General features: G+C 45.8%; 1 protein-coding gene across 10 annotated transcripts in view; it reads right to left on the minus strand.

Annotated features, from left to right (window-relative positions):
- Positions 1–21,783, minus strand: part of MBNL2 (muscleblind like splicing regulator 2) — a 314,090-nt gene that overhangs the window by 210,514 nt on the left and 81,793 nt on the right. For all 10 annotated transcript variants that reach the window (XM_030201368.1, XM_030201369.1, XM_030201364.1 and 7 more), the window contains one exon: positions 18,775–19,582. In XM_030201368.1, the coding sequence (XP_030057228.1) occupies positions 18,775–18,948 (174 nt within the window). In that variant the 5' untranslated portion in view covers positions 18,949–19,582. The remainder of the gene's footprint in view (positions 1–18,774; positions 19,583–21,783) is intronic.

The raw sequence follows: 21,783 nt of genomic DNA on the forward strand, positions 1-21,783 counted from the left end.
GGCTGAGATCGAAAGAAGACGCCGGGGACTTCCTCCGCTCGAGCCACCTCAGCCGAGCAGTCGGTCGTCCTATGGTGGGTTAGCTCTTCTTTACGACCCCAGTCCACCTGTGTCGAGTCCAGTTCGAGGAGGGAGTCCAGTGGAACCTCCAGCTAAGCCGCTGAGTTCGGGCCGAGGGACGGTCCTGACCATGTCTGTGAAGACGGGCCGAGTGAGGCGTCGTACCAAGCCCCTGACCCCAGTTCAAGTAGCGCTGCCTCCTAAGCCACTGAGTCCAGTCCAGGGGATGCTTCATACTGAACCTCCAATTCCAGTCCAAGTAACGAGGAAGCTTAAGTCTCCGAGGCCAGTCCGAGGAAGGCGTTCGATGGAGCCTCGGATTCCTATGCAAGTGGCGCTCCAGGTCGAGCCTCCAGTCCTCGTTCAAGTGGCACGCCCTTTGAAGTCTCCGAGGCCAGTCCGAGGGAAGCTTTCGATGGAGCCTCGGATTCCTATGCAAGTGGCGCTCCAGGTCGAGCCTCCAGTCCTCATCCAAGTGGCACGCCCTTTGAAGTCTCCGAGTCCAGTCAGAGGGAAGCTTTCGATGGAGCCTCGGATTCCTGTTCGAGCGGCGCTCCAGGGCGAGCTTCCGGTCCTTGTTCAAGTGGCACGCCCTCTGAAATCTCTGAGGCCAGTGCGAGGGGTGCTTCTGACGGAGTCTCCGAGACCTGTGCAAATGGCGCTTCGGGTCGAGTCTCCAGTTCTTGTCCAAGTGACCCGTCCAGTCAAGCCACTGAGTCCAGTTCGAGGGGGGCTTCTAACCAAGTCTCCGGTGCCAGTCCACAGGGTGGTTCAGGTGGCACCTCCGCTTCCAGTCTGGAGGGCACCTCCAAGCAAGCTCCGAAGCCCAGTTCGAGGGGCGCTTCAGATCGAGCCTCCGATCCCTGTCCAAAGGGTGTGTTCTGCCAAGCCTCAGTTAAAGTTCCGTTCCTGCCAGGAGGCAGAGGGCGTCTCGAGTTGCAGTTCCAGTCAAGATGCTGAGTCTGGATCGAGTTGCAAGTCCAGTCAAGATGCTGAGTCTCGATCGAGTTGCAGTTCCAGTCAAGATGCTGAGTCTGGATCGAGTTGCAAGTCCAGTCAAGATGCTGAGTCTGGACCGAGTTGCAGTTCCCGTCAAGATGCTGAGTCTGGATCGAGTTGCAGTTCCAGTCAAGATGCTGAGTCTGGACCGAGCTGCAAGTCCAGTCAAGATGCTGAGTCTGGACCAAGTTGCAGTTCCAGTCAAGATGCTGAGTCTGGATCGAGTTGTAGTTCCAGTCAAGATGCTGATTCTGGATCGAGTTGCAAGTCCAGTCAAGATGCTGAGTCTGGACCGCGTTGCAGTTCCAGTCAAGATGCTGAGTCTGGAGCGAGTTGTAGTTCCAGTCAAGATGCTGAGTCTGCACCGAGTGCAGAGGCCAGCCGAGATACTGAGTCCATGATGAGTGCTGAGTCTGCACAGCGTGCAGAGGCCAGCCGAGATATTGAGTCTGCTTTTGAGGATGAGATGACGTTCCAAGGGCACCGTGATAAACTTTGTTCTGATCCTGCCCTGGGGAATATTCCTGAAGCTAAGGCTAGAGAGACGTCCCAGTCCGGCCAGAGGGGTGCGTCCAGCCTTGCAGCTGAATCTCTTCCCAGTTCCAGTTCCCGCCAAGATGTTGAGGTCGTCCTAAGTTCCAGTGGCCGTCAGGAGGCTGACCGTCTGGTGAGTTCCCGTTCCAGTCAGGCTCCTGAATCCAGTTCCAGTCAAGGGGTTGAGGCCAGTCCGGGTTCCTATCCCGGCTCCATGTTGGATGCCAACCCGGGTGCTAGTTCCAGATCCATTTCTGTTCAGACTTCTAGCTCCTGTCAAGATGGGAATGCGACTTCGAGCCTCAGCCCAGCTTCTGATGTCAGCTGGGGTAGTGACTCCAGCCCTGTTCCTGTCATTTCATGGATTTGCCAAGAGGTTCAGGACATTGTGGGTTCCCTTAGGGGAGGGTTACTTTTGAATTGTGTTCCTCTTGATGCATCCATGTTCCTGAGGTTGCCCCGTGGTGACTCGAAGGAGCTTCCTGGTCACAAGTTCTACTTTTGTCTGCCAGTTTTGAACTTCTTTGTGACTTCCAGCCCAGTGATTTATGTCTGGCTTTTGAGACCTATCAGGAAGTTTCACCATAGTTACCCCTGGATGCCGGACCGCCTCCGGGAGACTGAGAGGGGGGTCTTGAGGAGGGGATACTGTCCCGTCCGTAACCGTGACAACCCTCAGACTTACCCTGTTTCTGGGAGCCAGTGTCTGTGCTGGCTGCTGCTTGTCTCTGTGTCTGTGTCTGTCTTAGGTTCTCTCTGGCTCTGTGTGCTGATTGCCCTACTGAACCTCACCTGTGTGGGCTATGCCTCTTCCAAGATGGCTGCCGCCTCCTCCTCTTTGCCAGTATCCAAGATGGCTTCCGCTGTTCCTTCCTATGGGCTGACTGCTCTGTGTGTCAAGCCTCTGTTTGGTTGCAAGGTGATTGCTGCAGCTGTGGCTCTGGTGTTGAAGGGCTTTATTAATCACTTAGGGACTACAGTCCTGGCCTTTGCATCTCATCTAAAGGTCCTGGTGTATAGAGTGCTCTGTACACAGTTTCAGTGTTTGCTCTGTGTGAGTTTTTATGTTTGACTAGCTAGCTTAGGCACCGTCTGGCTTGTTGCCTGTGCATAGCTTTGCTAGTGTTCTATGTTTGTTTGGACTAGCTAGCTTAGGCACCGTCTGGCTTGTAGCCTGTGTATAGCTTTGCTAGTGTTCTATGTTTGTTTAGACTAGCTAGCTTAGGCGTGTGGCGTGTAGCCTGTGCATAGCTCTGCTAGTTCTCTGTGTTTGTTTCCAGTGCATGACTAGTTAGCTTAGGCACCGTGTGGCTTGTAGCCTGTGCATAGCTCTGCTAGTTCTCTGCGTTTGTTCCTAGTGTTAGACTAGCCGCCCTTGCTAGCCACTATCCCAAGACTGTGTTTGTTCCTAGTGTTAGACTAGCCGCCCTTGCTAGCCACTATCCCAAGACTGTGTTTGTTCCTAGTGTTAGACTAGCCGCCCTTGCTAGCCACTATCCCAAGACTGTGTTTGTTCCTAGTGTTAGACTAGCCGCCCTTGCTAGCCACTATCCCAAGACTGTGATTGTTCCTAGTGTAGACTAGCCAGCTTAGGCACCGTCTGGCTTGTAGCCTGTGCATAGCTCTGCTAGTTCTCTGTGTTTGTTCCTAGTGTTAGACTAGCCGCCCTTGCTAGCCACTATCCCGAGTCTGTATTTGTTCCTAGAGTTAGACTAGCCGCCCTTGCTAGCCACTATCCCAAGACTGTGATTGTTCCTAGTGTAGACTAGCCCGCTTAGGCACCGTCTGGCTTGTAGCCTGTGCATAGCTCTGCTAGTTCTCTGTGTTTGTTCCTAGTGCAGACTAGCCAGCTTAGGCACCGTCTGGCTTGTAGCCTGTGCAAAGCTCTGCTAGTTCTCTGTGTTTGTTCCTGGTGCAGACTAGCCAGCTTAGGCACCGTCTGGCTTGTAGCCTGTGCATAGCTCTGCTAGTTCTCTGTGTTGGTTCCTAGTGACAGACTAGCCAGCTTAGGCACCGTCTGGCTTGTAGCCTGTGTATAGCTTTGCTAGTTCTCTGGGTTTGTTCCTATTACTTGACTAGCCAGCTTAGGCACCGTGTGGCTTGTAGCCTGTGTAAAGCTTTGCTAGTGTTCTGCGTTTGTTTCCAGTGCATGACTTGTTAGCTTGGGCACAGCTTAGTTGTTAGCTGGTGTATAGCCTTCCAAGTCTCCTGAGTTTGCTCTGTGTATGTTCCTGTGTATAGCGTTCCTATTAGCCTGGGTACAGTTTACTAGTCAATGTGTTGAATCCTGCCGACTGCCAGAACCCGGACAGTCCCTGCTTGTCTGCCTTGCCTTCGCCTAGGTGCCAGGGGGCACTCCTGGATCTTCATTCCTGCTGTTCCTGTAAGTCCTACCGGCTGCCAGAACCTGAGGGCTCAACGTTCGGGGAAAGGCAGTCAAGTGTAGGTGAAGCCTAGGTCCAGGGTGTTCCAGTTCCGCGGGTTCCGCTCCAGTGTGTTCCAGCCCAGCGGGTTTCACTCCTGTATGTTCCAGTCCAGTGGGGCCACTCCAGTGTGTCCAGTCCAGCGGGCCCCAGTCCAGTGCGCACCCGTCCGGTGCGTTCCAGTTCCGAGTGTTCCGGTGTAGAACTCCAGTCCGGGGTTCCGGTCCAGTCTTGTTTCATCTCTACCTGGAAGGTGATCTTGCCTGCCACTGCCGCTCCACGGTAGTGGCCTATGGACTCACAACCTCGTGCTCCCGGGGAAGAAGCCTGAAAGTATGCCAAGGTCCCCGAGAGCGCGGCAAGTGCGAGAGACGCGACACCAAGCAGAAGATTTCAGCTTATTATCTACGACACCTAGATATTTTTCTTGGGTGCTGACCCGAAAGGTGGACCCTAGCATAACTATGATTCGTATTATTTTTTCCAATGTGCATCACGTTACATTTGTCCACATTAAATTTCATCTTCCAATTTCCTAAGGTTTTCCTGCAATATTTCACAGTCCGAATTTGTTTTAACAACCTTGAAGAGTTTTGTGTCATCTGCAAATGTAATCATCTCACTTGTCGTTCCGATTTCCATATCATTTATAAATATGTTAACTAGCACTGGTCTCAGTACCAATCCCTGCGGCACTCCAGTGTTCACCCTCCTTCATTGAGAGAATTGACCATTTAACCCTACCCTCCGTTATCTCTCCGACAACCAATTCCTAATCCACACCAGAACCTTGCCTCCTATCCCATGACTCTTTAATTTTCTCAGAGGTTTCTCATGAGGAACTTTATCAAGAGCCCTCTGAAAATCTAGATAAACTACATCAACCAGCTCGCCTTTATCCACATGTTTATTCACTCCTTCAAAGAAATGGACGTCCATCTTGTTTCGATAATACGGGTTTCCCCGCCCCTTTGCTGGGACATCCTGCGAGGACGTCCTCAGGAAAACTTGTGCGCCCCTTTTGATTATGCCCCTCCACGTGTTCTGTAATTTTATTCTTTATAATAGTTTCCACTACTTTGCCCCCTAGAACCATCTTTAAAAATTGGCGTCACATTTGCCACCCTCCTATCTTCAGGTACTACGAACAATTTTAACAACAAGTCACATATTACTAACAGCAGATCAGCAATTTCATGCTTGAGTTCTTTGAGTGCCCTTGGATGTATGCCATCTGGTCAAGGTGATTTACTACTCTTTAATTTGTCAGTTTGGGTCAGTACATCTTCCAGGTTCACCAAGATTTCTTTCAGTTCTTCCACATCATCTTCCTTGAAAAACATTTCCGGTACAGGCAGATCTCTTGCATCTTCTTCAATAAAGACAGAAGCAAACAATTCAGTCAGTTTCTCCGCTACGGCCTTGTCCTCCCTGAATGCCCTTTTTGTTCCTTTGTGATCTAACGGTCCCATGGATGCCCTCGCAGGCTTTCTGCTTCTGATGTACCTGAAAAAGTTATTGTGAGTTTTAGCCTCTGCGGCAAGTTTCTCTTCAAGTTCTCTTTTAGGCTTCTTTATTAATGCTTTGCATCTGACTTGCCAGTGCTTACGTTGCTTCTTATTTTCTTCATTTGGGTCCTTTCTCCATTCTTTGAAAGACAATCTTTTGGCTATAATGGCCTCTTTTACTTCACTTTTTAACCATGCTGGCTATTGTTTTCTCTTCTTTCCACCTTTGCAAATATGTGGAATGCATCTGGTCTGAGCTTCCAAGATGGTATTTTTGAATAACGTCCACGCCTGATTTATTCTAACTTTAGCAGCTGATCCTTTTAGTTTCTTTTTAACCATTTTCCTCACTTTATTATAGCTGCCCTTCCAAAAATTAAATGCCGCTACAGTAGATTTCCTTTGTGGGTTCATCCCAAATAGTAGCTCAAACTTGATCATGTTATGACCACTGTTTCCCAGGAGACCCAACACCGTCACTTCTCACACTATGTCGTGCATGCCACCAAGGCCCAGATCCAAAATGGCTCCCCCTCTCATTGGTTCCTGGACCAGCTGCTCCAAGAAACAGTTGTTTATTACATCTAGAAATTTTATCTCCCTGGCACTCCTTGATGTAACATTTGTCCAGTCAATACTGGGGTACTTGAAATCACCCATTATTATAGCACTGCCCAATTTGCCAGCTTTCCTAATCTCTGTAAACATTTCTCTATACGTCTGTTTTTTCTCTCCCGGCGAACAGCAGTACAGCCCTACAAGAATACTCCTTCCCTTCATACATGTAATTTCTATCCATAATGATTCCACACTGCTATCTGTTTCACGTGGAACATTTATTTTATTTGACTCAATTCTCTCTTTAACATACAGCACAACCTCCTCCAATTTGATCCTTTCTCATTGCAATACAATTTGTACCCTGTTAACATAGTGTCCCATTGATTGTCCTCTTTCCACCAAGTCTCTGAAATGCCTATTATATCTACCTCATCATTTAGTACTATATACTCTAACTCTTCCATCTTATTTTTTAGGCTTCTAGCATTAAGCACACATGGCTTACTTTCAGCATTGTTGAAACCTCTCTATTGGGATTCCCTAAATGTCCTGTTTCAATAGTATCCTTCAAGGATACTCCACACCGGACCATGTGTTCCTGGGCAACTGGCTCCCCCCCCCCCCCCCCCCATTCTAGTTTAAAAGCTGCTCTATCTCCTTTTTAAAAGTTAGTGCCAGCAGCCTGGTTCCATTCTAGTTAAGATGGAGCCCATCCTTTTGGAACAGTTTCCCAGTTCATAACAAATCTAAACCCATCATCCCTGAACCATCATCTCAACCATGTATTGAGACTTCGGAGCTCTGCCTGCCTTTTGGGTATTGTGAGTGAAACGGGCTGCATCTATGAAAATGCTACCTTGGAAGATCTGCACTTCAGCTTTCTACCTAAAAGCCTAAATTTGGCTTCCAGAACCTCCCTCCCACATTTTCCTATGTCATTGGTACCCACATGTACCAAGACAACTGGCTCCTCCCCAGTGCTATCTAAGATCCTGTCTAGGTGACACGTAAGGTCCGCCCTCCTTCGCACCAGGCAGGAAAATGTCCAGGTGATTCTCATGTCCACCAGCCACCCAGCTATTTACATGCTAATGATCAAACTCACCAAACTACAACAGCTGTCCTAACCCTTCCCACATGGATAGATGTTCTTGGAGACATATCCTCGATGTGAGAGGGTAGTGCACCCCCTGGTGGGCAGGTCCTGGCTACAGGAGTACTGTACTTCCTACTTCACCAGGGTGATGCTCTCCTTCTAGGAGACTGCCTTCCTCCAAGGCAGCACAACACCCCTGTAGGTCTCCTCTATGTACCCTTCTGTCTCCCTCAGCTCCTCCAAGTCTGCTACTCTAGCCTCAAGAGAACAGACCCGTTCTCTGAGAGCCAGGAGCTTGTTGCATCGGACACATGTGTTAAATGATTCTACATATATCACTCATGAGAGATATCAACCTACATTTAGATAATGTGAATGATGTCAACATCAAAAGATTCCATGACTTCATGCTATCGTGGCAACTCATTCACTCAAAAACTACTTCATCCCCACCAAAGGACACTTACTGGACCTAGAGTACTGGCCCACAGATTTAGTGACTTAGACAACCACTGCACTGACAACATCTCTTGGTCTCCAGTAACCTAGTCAGATCATAAAAAATTAGCTTTCACTCTATACTAGAAGGAATCCATTAAAAACAATTTAATTCATGAGGCCTCCTCAGTTTTTCAATCTAGAGGCAAAATTTACTCTGTAAAATTCTGGTCCAATATACTAAATAATCAGGCTCTACCTCAAACAGATTCAATCAATTTCATGTCTGACTGGGATGCTTTAAGTGAATCTATTCTGGATGATTTGGCTCCTACAAAACCCAAAACTATATCATCTCAAAAAACATCCCCCTGGTTCAATCATAAAACTCTCCTACTGAAAAGACTATCGTAAATTAGAAAAGAAGTGGTCAAAAACCAAATCAGATGTTGATAAACAAAGTTGGAGATCAGCCATAATGGCTTATAAATCTAAAATTAGAGAAGCCAAAAGCCTTTATTATAACAAACAAATAGGTGGATCATCTATGAATACTAAAAAAAACTCTATAATTTAATTAACTCCCTACTAAATACTAAGAATTTATCCCGATCAAATGAATCAACCACTAAAGCATCACAACTAGCATCTTATTTTGAGAACAAAATCCTTACAATATGAAAAGCTGTCATAAAAGTCCAATGAAATTTCTATCACCCTCCCTAATGAACCGATAAACCTGTATAGAGGTTTAGCAGCTAATAGATCAATGACTTCATTCCTAGATCCGGCACTGGAGACAGTAAAATCATTCCTACTGAACTATTCCTCCTCTCATTGTTTCTTGGATGCCTGTCCGAGCTACCTTCTAAAAAAATGTCCCAAGCACTTTTATTAATCTCCTCAAAACAAACATTTCCTTCATGTCAAGTCATGGTTTCTTCTCAAACAATATAGGCTTGATAATACTCCTGTTCCAAAAAATCATATCTGCCTCAATCAATGATGTCACCAACTACAGCCCAGTAGCACTCATCCCTCTACTAACTAAAGTCATGGAAGGTATCGTTGCTGCTGACCAGCTTATGGAATATCTTTTATCTTTTTCACCCCTACGCAAATCCCAATCAGGTTTCAGACCCTCCTATAGTACTGAGACAGTCCTTACCACTCTAACTTCCAACTTCAAGAAAGAAATGAGTTATGGTAAAAAGATAATCCTGATGCAATTTGATATGTTGAGTGCGTTTGATATGGTGGACTACAACATACACATCCTACATCACTTTGGTCTGAGTGGTAACGTCCTCCAGTGGTTTCAAGGTTTTCTTAGGCTCAGATCATATCAAGTGAGGATGGCAGGTTCCATTTCTCCTCCTTGGTCCCTTAATTGCAGAGTGTCTCAGGGTTTTCCACTCTCCCCCATTTTATTTAACGTAATGATATCTCCCCCAAGTAGCAGACAGGAATCTGCAGGTTTCAAAACCTTCATATATGGAGATGACATCACTATTTACTTCTCTTTCAGTAAATACATTTCTGAAATCTTACACCAAATAAAAATAGACCTTGACCTCATGGAATCTTGGGCATCTGAATTCAGACAAACTCAACAGGGACAAAACAAAATTTCTGTTAATTACTAACCTGTATGATTCCACTTCCTTCAATTCATTTACCATTGATCAAACTTCCTATCCTATAGAATCCATTGATCATCTGCTCACATTTGACATTTGAACATGTCTCCTAGGTCATTTCCAAATCATTCACAACCTTTTGGAAGCTTGAGCGCATCAGGCCCTACTTTACATCTAGAACCCTTAGACTACCGGTTTAATCTCTAGTTCTCTCACAGTTGGATTACTGTAACGCTATATACTCGGGTTGTAAGGAGCAGGTCTTAAAAAAGACTCCAAACTGTATAAAACACAGCTGCTCAATTTTAAAGTACCCCATTTTGAGCGAGTCACTCCTTCATTAATTAGATTACATTGATTCTCCATTAAAGACAGGATCTCGTTCAAGATATGTACCTTTATATTCCAGATATTACATGGACTGTCTCCAGATTATATGAACCATTTAATAGAAATATCTTCACATAAAGCCTTCCTTGGAGCCAGGGACCCTCTCATACTTCGTGCACCAAATTAAAAAAAAAGTGGTATATAAATCAGTACTTTCTGCTGATTTCACCTATTGGAACTCTCTCCCAAAATCTATTAGATTTCATGCTAAGTATTTACAATTCTGAAAATTGCTAAAAACTCATATCTTCACCGATTCATTCCAGAATTCAGTACATTAGTTAATATAACAATAATCAGTTATATGTCTCTTTTCTGTATTGTGAATCTATCAATATGTACACTTTTCTGTTACTCTCAGCCACTTCATCATGCTATTTCACTATTATTGAAACTCAAGCTTGTTTTCAGAATAATGTGGGATATAAATGTCATAAATAAATAAATATGTAAACCATTTTGGTTGTACCACAGAATCAAATAAATAAACAAACAAACAGCCTCTTATAAGATACCAACCAGCACAAAAATACATGCTTTGATATGATGGCACACATTTGGCCAGTTGGAGTATACAGGGGCAGAGAAAGCATGGCCAGGTGTAAATTTTAAAATATTTACAGATAACCCCATTCAGCTTGTGCCTAGATTGCTTAAAAAATAATAAAAAGGATATTATAGTATGTATGTAATTATCCACTTTGCTCATCCTCTGCTCAGACTCCGCTCATGTATATGCCCACCTTCAAACCACAAGCCATCACATTTAAGTGCCATTTTATTTTATTTTACAAAATAGCACTTTGCCATAATGTTGGCATTTAGGTGCATATGTTCTTGGCACCTATATGTTGGCGAGCTCTTTAGAGAATTACCCCTATGAGTTAAAAAAAAAAAAGACTGAGCCCATTAGAGACAGGAAAAGTATCTGTATATAATATGTAAACCAACTGTAGCACAGAAAAGCGGTATATCACATCCCTTCCCATTTCATGTAGGATATGGTGACACTAACAGTTAATGTGCTACATTATCTGTTAGCACAGGATTGCACTGTTAGTGCACACTAATTCAGACGTTACAGAGTTAGGACTAGATTCTACATATATCACGCCTACAAAACCGGCGGTGAAACAAAATACGCCTAGGCGTATTCTATAAAGTATGCCTACATTTAGTACTTTATAGACTATGCCTACATTTTTGTGCAGTTTTCAGAATACACTGAGCACCCGTCCGCGCAACTAAATTTAGTCACAGGCAGTTACACCAAATAAAGCTTGGTGTAAATGCTGACACCTAAATTAGGCTTGGACCAGGTGTATTCTATAGAATACATAGATTTTAGAAAGGCCCACGAACCACCCATTCCATGCCCATGGCAATGCCCCTTGTCAACTATGCGACTTAGAATTTACGCCCATCACGTTATAGACTACATTTAGACAGTTCTGCATGTCAATTTAAATTAATGCCAATTAGGGTCAATAACTGTTAAATGGCAATTATTGGCGCTGATTGGCTTGTTAACTAATTAAGTTGGCGAGCAAATCCAGAATATGACTGAATTTGCACATGCAACTTAATTCGTGCTATAAAGAATCTGGGGGATAATGCACTTTAGTAAATAGACTCCTAAGAGTTAACCCCCTCATTCTATAATCTTATGTGCACATTTTTGCGCCTAATTGGAAAACTTGCACTTATAGAATAATGCCACTTACACACATAAATTAACTGACAAATTAGGTGCTAATTGGCACTACCTACCAACTATTATCTATAATCTTAGCAGATAAAATCCTTTACCATTGGATTCTATATATCGTGCCTAGCGTTCTGAACCGAAATCCAGGTGTGTTGTATGACAATGTGCGTAACTTAATTGGCTTAACAAGCTAATCAGCATTGATAACAAGTCTTAACGAGCAATAATGAGCCCTAATTGGCAATAATTAGAATTTACATGCACAACTTGCTAAGCGAATTCTGTAACGCACTGCGCCTAAATTCTAATGCACGCAGTCAAAAAGGGGTGTGGTTATAGGCAGGGAAATGGGCATTTCGTGGGCATTCCAAAATTTTCACACACTGTTATAGAACATGACCCTGAGCACCTAAATCCACGCGCCCGCATTTATGCCACGTTTCCCTCGATGTAAATGGATGTGCATAGTTTTAAGAGCTGTGATATCAACTAAGCATACTCTATAAACTGCGCCTATATATAGGCGCCGCTTACAGAATACACTTAGGCGGAAATTTATTCCACGCAGAGTTTTCAGGCACCTTATATAGAATCTGGCCCTTAGCGTGCAACTGTTAGGGGTTGTGAAAATGGGAGAGGTATGGGCAGGTTGAGGCATGCCCAGCAATTATGCACTAACCCCTGGATTCTATATATGGTGACAAAAGTACGCACAACTTAATTGTTTAACAAACTAATCAGTGCTGATAATTGGTCACTAACAAACAATTATCGGCACTAATTAGAATTTACGCACACAACTTTCTAAGCGTATTCTGTAAAGTTGTGTGCATAAATTCTTATGCGTGGATCTCAAAAGGGGGTGTGGCCACAGGAGGAGCATGGGCAGGTCGTGGGCGTACCTACAAATTACGTGCACTGTTATAGAATACGCCCGAGCTGTGCCTAAGTTAGGCATGGGCATATACACCAGGTTTTAGTTGACTTAAATGGCTGCGCCTAAATTTTAGTCACGGTAACAGGTACTATGTGTATACTATACACTGTGCCTAACTTTAGGTGAGGTTTAAAGAATAGAGCTAAGCACATTTTTTTTCTGCGCCAATTTTTTTGCCACCATATACACAATCTGGTCCAAAGGTTATAGAATACTGTCAATTCCATGCATAACTGACAGCATTTAGGCACGAACATTTACACTAGCCTTTCACCAGGTGTAAGTGTTCACATCTAAAGTTAGGCGCATTAATGCAGGCTTATTCTAGTATTCTGTAACGGCAATTACATGTGTAATTGCTATTATAAAATTTGCACTTAACACATATATTTTAGGCAAACTGTACAGAATTACCCTCACATGTTCAACCTCTTTAAGGGAGCTTACAGACCAATATGCCTGCAAGAGAATTTAAAAGAAGAACTGCTCCAAATTGGTCTCTTAAAAAATCATTTAGCCAGTTCTCTTAATCCATACACGTTGCATCTGCAAAGTGTGTGAGCTTAAGCTTCAAAAAGCAGGTACATGAATTTCAACTGAAAATCTCATGCTTACTTTTGCTGACCCTGCTAGCCCCACCTCTTTTCCCACAAACAGAGTAATCTTCCAAGGCTACTTCTTTACAGATAACCCCATGCTTCACTGATAGAAAATCCTCTGAAAACTGTACCCAGGAATCTTACTTCTGCCTAACATAGATAAGAGATTCTTAAAATACACTTACTCTTGGATATATTTTGAAAGCTATCTCTTACAGTGCCCAAAACCCATTAGGACTGGACAAAAGACACTGGGAGGTCCTTTTACTAAGATACGCTGAAAAATGGCCTGCAGTAGTGTAGGCGCGGGTTTTGGCCGCGCACTGGATCATTTTTCAGAGCACCTGTAAAAAATGCCGAAAATGGACAAGTGGCAAAATGAAAATTCCTCAGCAATCCTCCAGACCGTTCAAGACGCTTGGGTTATGCACTCCTACCAGCAGAGGGAGACTGAGAACACTAAAACTTCTTATACAAGTAGCCTGTTCAGACCTTCTACTAACCAGTATTTTCTCAGTCTCAGCAGAGGGTAGATGTGTGAAGTGAAAGGTGGCCAATGTAAATTTTGTGGGGCGCCTACGTTGTCAGCGCTCTTGCCCCCGTGCTTTCCCCTGAGTCGGCGGAGGTGTTGGGCGGCGATTTGACCGCACATTCTGGGCCGGCAACAGCGGGGCCGGTTTTTGCGGGAAACGCGGCCATTTTGGTTGCACGTCCCGGGTCGGCCTCAACAGAGCCGTTTTTGGCGGGAAGTGCGGTCCTTTTGGCCGTGCATTCCGTACCGGCGCCAGGAGACCCATGTGTGGCGGGAAGTGCGCCTAGTTTAGCCGCAGATCATGCGATAAACCTGCCGCCTCGGGAGGGGGGTCCGTCGCGGAGACTGCGGAAAGAGTTGTTAGGGCTTCAGCAGGGGGGGGGGGGGGTTCTGGTTTCCCCCCTGAGTTTGTTTGGTCTCTGTATAATGCCTGGAGAGCTGGCCCCTCTCAGGCTGTTTGTTCCCCGGAGGCTGCTAGCTCAATGGTGAGTTAAGCGCCCGCGGGTGGATATTTTGGAGCCTATGGAGATACTTTCTCTGCCTGGGTCTGAGGTTTGGAGTGACCCAGGAGAGGAGGATCTCTTAGATGAGTCTGAGGATCAGGATGGGCTAAGGCCTGGGGAAGATTCTTCAGTGGTTCGCATTTTTCATAAGGAGGAGTTGTTAGAGCTCATTGATCAGGTGATCACTACTTTGAAGTTTGCTCCGGCGGCCACTCCCTCTGCGGAGGGACCCCAGGTAGATCCCTTGGTTAAGGGGATTCGGAGAGCCTCCCGTTCCTTTCCCATGAATTCGGATATTAGAGACATGGTTTTTCAGGAATGGTCTGTGCCGGAGGCTGCTTGTAAGGTGTCTAGGGCTATGGCGCGGCTGTATTCCTTGCCTCCGGAAGATTTGGCCCTGCTGAAACCACCTACTGTGGATGCGGTGGTTACTAAGGCTACGGCCATTCCAGTGGATGGCGGTACAGCCTTACTGGATCCTCAGGATAGGAAGCTAAGAGTCCTTTCTGAAGCGCAGCTTTGATTTGTCGGCTTTGGCCTTGCAAGCCTCGGTGTGTGGGGGCTTGGTAGCCAGAGCTTATTTCCGTTGGGCGGAGAAGCTCTTGGATGAGCCTGCTTTTGATAGGACTGGTTTGGTTCAGGACCTGGCCAAATTAGAGATAGTGTCTTTGTTTTTGGCGGACACCCTTTATGATTTGCTAAGGGCTTCGGCTAAGAATATGGCTCTCGCGGTGACGGCTCGCAGGGCTCTTTGGCTTAGGAGCTGGGTGGCAGATGCAGCCTCTAAAGCAAAGTTGTGTTCTCTACCTTTCAAAGGTTCTATGTTGTTTGGCGAGGACTTGGATAAACTGATGAGTGGTCTTGGGGATATCAAGGTCTCAAGGTTGTCGGAGTTACGACCTAAGGCGGCTAGTCGGGTGGTTTGGCTAGAGGTTGGTTTAAGGACGCGAGGCGGTACAGGCCGGGCAGATTTGTATCTCCTTCTAAAAGCCGGTTTTTCCAGCGGACGCAGTCCTTTCGAGGGGGTTGTCGAGGAGGTCGGGACTCCTCTGGAGGTGCCGGAAATGGTAATAAGTCCTCCTTATGAAGGTGTGCGGGTCCAGCCTCTGGTGAAAGTCGGGGCGCGACTTCGTCTGTTTTATCAGAGGTGGACCCAAATTACTTCAGATCAGAGGGTTCTGGAGGTCGTTCGCGACGGTTATGCGCTCAAGTTCGAGCACCCACTGCTGGATCTGTTTCTTCCCTCTCCTTGTCACTCTCGAGTCAAGTTAAAGGCTATTCAAGAGACTCTGTGTTGCTTAATCCAGTTGGGAGCTGTGGTACCCGTTCCTCGGCATGAGCTGGGAATGGGTTGTTATTCCATTTACTTTGTGGTGCCAAAGGAGGACCAGTTTCGACCCATTTTAGATCTCAAGAGGGTCAATGGGGCGCTCAAGGTGCCATCCTTCAGCATGGAGACTCTGCGCTCGGTCATAGTGGCTGTTTGTCAGGGAGAATTTCTCACGTCACTGGATCTCACGGAAGCGTATCTGCACTTGCCGATTCGAGAGGCCCATCAGCGTTTCCTTCGTTTTGCTGTTTTAGGGAGGCACTGTGCTCTGCCTTTTGGTCTGGCAACGGCTCCATGCACCTTCTCCAAGATAATGGTGGTGGTAGCAGTGGCTTTGTGGAGGCAGGGAATTCTGGTGCATCCGTATCTGGACTACTGGTTGATCCGGGCGAAGTCTCAGGCTCACAGTGTGGTGGCGACGGCTCAGGTGGTCGCGTTTCTGGAATCACTTGGATGGGTAGTGAATGTAGTCGAAAGTCAGTTGATCTCATTGCAGAGTCTGGAGTACTTGGGAGTGTGGTTCGACACGGCAGTGGGTCGTGTTTTTCTGCCGGATTCTCGGATCGCCTCTCTTCAGCAGCAGGTCCGGCTGTTAATGTCCGTTCAGAGTCCGATAGTTCGAATGTACCTTCGGGTTCTGGGCCTCATGGCAGCGACAATAGAGGTAGTACCATGGGCCAGGGCACATATGCGTCAGCTTCAGGCGGCTCTGTTGTCCCGGTGGTCTCCTCAGGTACACAGTTTGGAGTTGCGGTTGCCACTGAGGGGGGCTCCGCGGCGCAGTCTCCAGTGGTGGCTGTGCTTGGCCCATCTGAAAAAGGGCATGCCGTTGAAACCTCCTCAGTGGTTGAATCTACTAACGGATGCCAGTCTGCTGGGCTGGGGAGCTCAGTGTCTCGGTCGGTCTGTGCAGGGGCAGTGGTCGACAGAGGAAGCTCAGTGGTCTATCAACCGGTTGGAGACGAGGGCGATTCGGCTAGCTCTGTTGGCGTTTCGCTCAAGTGTGGTCGGAAAGGTGGTAAGAGTCATGTCCGACAACGCGACAGTGGTAGCGTATGTCAATCGGCAGGGCGGTACAAAGAGTCCGCGGTTGGCAATCGAGACGGCTCTGCTCATGAGTTGGGCGGAAAGGCATCTAATGCAGATTTTGGCAGCGCACATGGCCGGGGTGGACAACATGAACGCAGATTTTCTAAGCAGACACATGTTGGACCCCGGAGAATGGTCTCTGCACCGGTCGGTATTCGACCAGATAGTTTTAAAGTGGGGAATGCCAGTAGTGGATCTCATGGCGTCGGCACAGAATGCTCAGGCTCCTTGGTATTTCAGTCGGAGTCGGGATCTGCGAGAGGAAGGGATCGATGCCTCAGCAGGTGTTGCTGTACGTGTTTCCCCCGTAGCCCTTGATAGGTCGAGTCCTACAGAGGGCAGAATGTCATGCGGGTCCGGTGTTGTTGGTGGCTCCGAATTGGCCGCGTTGGCCGTGGTTCGGGGATCTGATGTGCTTGTTAGAAGGCGAGCCTCTGCGGCTGGGGGGCTCGGTGCTGTTGTGTCAGGGTCCAATTGTCATGCCGGATCCGGATCGGTTCTCTCTTACAGTGTGGCCCTTGAGAGGGAACGGTTGAGAAGGAAAGGGTTTTCCCCTCAGGTGATTCAGATGATGCTGCAGTCTCACAAACGTTCGACGTCTTTGGCCTATGTGCATGTGTGGCGCATATTTGAAGATTGGTGCGGGGACCGGGCGTGTATCCCTTTGACAGTTTCTGTGTTGTGCATTTTAGATTTCTTGCAGGATGGTTTTGAGAAGGGCCTTTCATTGTCATCTTTGAAGGTGCAGCTGGCTGCTTTGGCGAGTTTTCAGGGTAAGGTGCAGAGCAGGTCGGTTGCGTCTTCCCCGGATGTGATCTGTTTTTTGAGGGGGGGTGAAGTTGCTTCGTCCTCCTCAGCGGCTGGTAGTTCCTTAGTGGGATCTTAATATCGTTCTTGACTCTTTGGCGGGTTCTCCTTTTGAGCCCTTGGAGTCTTGTTCGATAAAAGACCTTACTATGAAGGTGGTCTTTTTGGTAGCTATATCGTCGGCTCGCCGGATTTCCGAACTTCAGGCTCTTTCATGTAGGCCTCCGTTTCTGTGGTTTTCTAAGGAAAAGGTTTCGCTGCGTCCAGTGCCTTCGTTTTTGCCTAAGGTGGTATCCTCCTTTCATGTCTATCAGGTGATTTCGTTGCCGATCTTGGGGGACCGGACAGGGGATGCTTCTCAGCGTCGTTTGGCAAAATTGGATGTGCGCTGAGTGTTGAAGGTTTACTTGCGCAGGTCGGAGGAATTCAGGTCTTCAGACAGGTTATTTGTCCTTCATGGGGGACCCAAGAAGGGAGCGGCTGCTTCTAAGGCATCTATAGCTCGGTGGTTGAAGGATGCCATCTCTTCGGTTTACATATTGCATGGCCGTACGGTGCCGGTGGGGCTCAAGGCACATTCCACTAGGGGGATGGCGGCTTCTTGGGCAGAGAGTAGTTTTGTTCCACCGGTGGACATTTGTAGAGTGGCAGTGTGGTCCTCTCTGCATTCTTCTTTTGTCAAACATTACAGAGTGGATGTACAGGCAAGGGAGGATGCCAGTTTTGGAGCTGCAGTACTGTCCTCTGGGCTTCGCAGGTCCCACCCTTAGATGTGTTTACTGCTTTGGTATGTCCCAAGCATCTTGAACGGTCTGGAGGATTGCTGAGGAAGGTGAAATTAGACCTTATCTGCTAATTTTCTTTCCTCTAGATCCTCCAGACCGTTCAAGTGCCCACCCAGTGTATCGGACAGTTCAGGATGATATTTTCTTTAGACTTCAGTTGCTGATATTTCTAGTAGCTCCTGTGATTTGGGTCCTGGAGTTTTACTAAGGGCAGTTTGTGGTACCGTTTGTGCCCATCTGCAGTTGAATTCCCCCGTCTTAAGGGGAGGAGATCTGAGTGTGGATTCAGTGGTTTTGTTTAGGTGGAGGTGTTTTGTTCCTCTGCTTTGTTACTATTTTACTGGTTAGTAGAAGGTCTGCACAGGCTACTTGTATAAGAAGTTTTAGTGTTCTCAGTCCCCCTCTGCTGGTAGGAGTGCATAACCCAAGCGTCTTGAACAGTCTGGAGGATCTAGAGGAAAGAAAATTAGCAGGTAAGGCCTAATTTCACCTTGGTGCGCGTTCATTTTGGATCTGAGACCTTACTGCCAGTCACTGACTTAGCAGTAAAGTCTCACGTGTTAACTGGGCGGTAACGGTCAACGCGCATCAAAATGCCAATTACCACCTGCGCACCAGAAAATAAAAGTAAACGCTTACGCGGCTTAGTGAAAGGACCCCTGGCTCCCTTATTGTCTAAAATGGTGGGGGGGGAGGGAAACAGGAAGATAATTCAGTCATTTGACATGTACAAGTGGAATAATATATTGCCATCATAGAAAGGAAGAGTTTGTCAAGCTTGATCTTTATTCTGTTAACAATGAATAGAATGAAAAGTGTAAAATGTGTGCCTTACCTTAAGAGAATCGAAGCAAGCAATAACTCGCCCATTTTCAACCTGACAACTTTTTGGTGGGTGTGCAAATTTGCATTCTTCATCAGAGCGAGAACACGTTCCCCTCTGAAACTGTCTGCATACTTCCAATGTCAGCCATTTTGTATCTCGTACAGGAGCAATGTTCAAAGCCATACTGAAAATCTAATTCAACAACTGTATGATTTGTTTTCAAGTCTATTGTCTTACCTCAGGAGCCCAACAATTTTAAAAGGCTGTTGTTGAGCAAAAATGCATGCTTTTAGTGGCAACACAGAAGAATTATTACTAAATGGAGTCCAATATAGAGAAAAGCAGCATAAGGCAATTTATCACCTACCACTCACTCATCAATCAATATATCCCGCTCGAAGAATTTTCGATGTAAAAAAAGAAGAGAAGTGCTAAATTGCATCTCAGGATGTTAAAATGTCTGCATCCCCCAACTGTTTCGCTGATATGACTTTTCTAATAAGATTTCTTCTTTACATGGAACTCTTTGACAAAATATTAATTATTTGCATGCTGCTTCCCAATACTGATTGAAAAATTGCAAACTCCACAGTCAGCTCTTTGCATATCAGCAGTTTCCTTCATAATAGCAATGTTTTCTTCTTATTTTAAGGTTAGCACATCAAACTCCCAGCAAACCACTAAAGCATCTTCTGCCACACATCAAGCCTGTGCATGGTCTAATTGGTAGAGATCACCTTTTTAAAAAAAAGATAGAGGGGAGTAGCAGGCATTTCCAGTAAACATGGCTTCAAGCAGAACCTTTACAATGTTGAACCTGAAAGGAAAAGAATACGTATCAATTTGCATTCAACTCTACTTGGATGCTGCACTGCAAATGTACAGCATAATACAGTAAAGATGCATAGACTAAAAAAAATTAGCCTCCCTCGTGAGGTCATACAAGAGAAAGGAATAACCAATAGAAACAGGCTGCAGTGATGCTCTAGGCAATGATCCTAAACCCTGAGACTGATTCAGAAACAGATTAATGTGGAAGATACAATAATTAGGCATGCAGGATCTGAAACAATTCAATCTAATTGGTTTAAGCCTCCAAAACAATTAAAGCCATGGGTTCCAATTAATTAAATACTCAATCCTGCAGATTTTATTTAGGTCCCTGTTTACAAAAGTGCTAGCGTTCTTTAGCGCGTGCTAAAGAACGCTAGCGCGCCTTTGTGAACAGTGCCCTTAGGGCTTCTTTTACAAAACTGCACTACCGTTTCTCGGTGCGGCAAATGAGAGGAAGCCCATTCAATTCATAGGGGCTTCCTCTCATTTGCCACGCAGGAATCGCTAGCGCAGCTTTGTAAAACAAGCCCTTAGTAGGGTATATGACCCTTCTTATACCTACCTAGTGAGCAAGGTTAGTGCAAACTGTACCCCATTAGGTCTACCAAATTCACCATTAGTTTTCTTTTCATCAATTGTCATGTTGAAAAGCTAACATTGTAGCTCTTCTCTACTTTAAAAATACTATTAATAAACCTGGTGTTTAGTAATAATACCAATAACAAAGCCACGGTAACAATAACCTATGACAATTGTTCTGCTTCCTAAGACACTTGTCATCAACTTATTCTTGAAACTAGTTTCAAGAGACAAATAGAATTTTTTAGCACATGACTGGCTTGAAGTAACAAACTGCAGTAGGCTTAGGAGGTCATATTAAAGGCTTGTTGACTTTACATGTGTACATGCCCAAAATCGCTAAACAATGGTTACAGAAAGATCTTATTTAAATGTTTTCAAGGAGACACGCTGTGGCCATTCTTTGACTGGGAAGAAATATATTCATGTATTTTCCAATTCTACATCAGAAATACAAGGATATTTTTAAAAACATGGACATCTGCATTAACAACTGATCTGAGGCAGATATAAGTCTCAGGTAACTTCATTTTCACCTGGGGGAATTTTGCTCATTTCTTTGGTATTTAAAACCACCTCAAAAAGTACAAAAATACATTTATACCACTTGGCTCCTTAATTAACATTTTCTAAAATCTGACACACCATCGTTTACACCAGGGGCTCTCAACCCAGTGCTCGGAACACACCTAGAGGCATATTTTCAAAGCACTTTGGGAGGCTAAGTTCCATAGGTTTCTATGGAACTTTGGGAGGCTAAGTGCTTTGAAAATAAGCCTCCTAGCCAGTCAGGAAACCTACAATGAATATGTATGAGATAGATTTGCATGACCTATCTCCATGGTATGCAAATTTATCTCATGCATATTTATTATAGGTTTCCTGAAAAAAACTGACTGGCTAGGTGTGTCCCGAGGACTGGGTTGAAAACCCCTGGTTTATACACATAGGGGTACATTCTCAGTAGATCGCTGAAATTTAGGCACCGAGATGAGAGGTGCTAAATTCTGTAACTGCCATTATAAAAGACTAGCATAAGTCCACAGTTTTTCATCTTATTTTAGGCACAAGCACTCATGCCAGCCAAATGGCTAGTGTAAATGCTCACATCTAACTTTTAGGCAGTGTGACACCCTGAGTGGGGGTTGGGAAGTAGGCCGGTAAAATAACACAGCCGGACAAAAGGGTAAAACCAAAAATAAGTATTTATTCAAAGGAATCCTCGGGCCTGTTCCTTTCACAAAGCCCAAGACATAGGGTAGAAAAACATCTGCAGTTCAGTACATCCTGTCTTAAGCAGCCCCTGGCGTTAGGCCAAACATAGTCTGCAACTGCCGGGGGGGGGGGGGGGGGGGTTGCCACGCCCCAAACACAGCCAAATAAGTTCTCATTGGCCCAGCTCTGATAATTCCTGCTTTATTTCGGTCAGGCTTGCTTTATATCTACCTGCAAATATTGTATCTCTGTCTTAAGCTCAATTAAAACCTGCATGAGACCTCCTGAAAAACCCAAAACAGCCACCTGGAGCGGATCTTCAAGTTCTTCCTCTCTCTCTCTGACTATTCGCTCAGTGGTTGTCCCCGCTGACATTTTGGAATCCGCCGA

Source organism: Microcaecilia unicolor, chromosome 4, assembly GCF_901765095.1.
Source record: "Microcaecilia unicolor chromosome 4, aMicUni1.1, whole genome shotgun sequence".
In the NCBI taxonomy this organism is placed as follows: domain Eukaryota; kingdom Metazoa; phylum Chordata; class Amphibia; order Gymnophiona; family Siphonopidae; genus Microcaecilia; species Microcaecilia unicolor.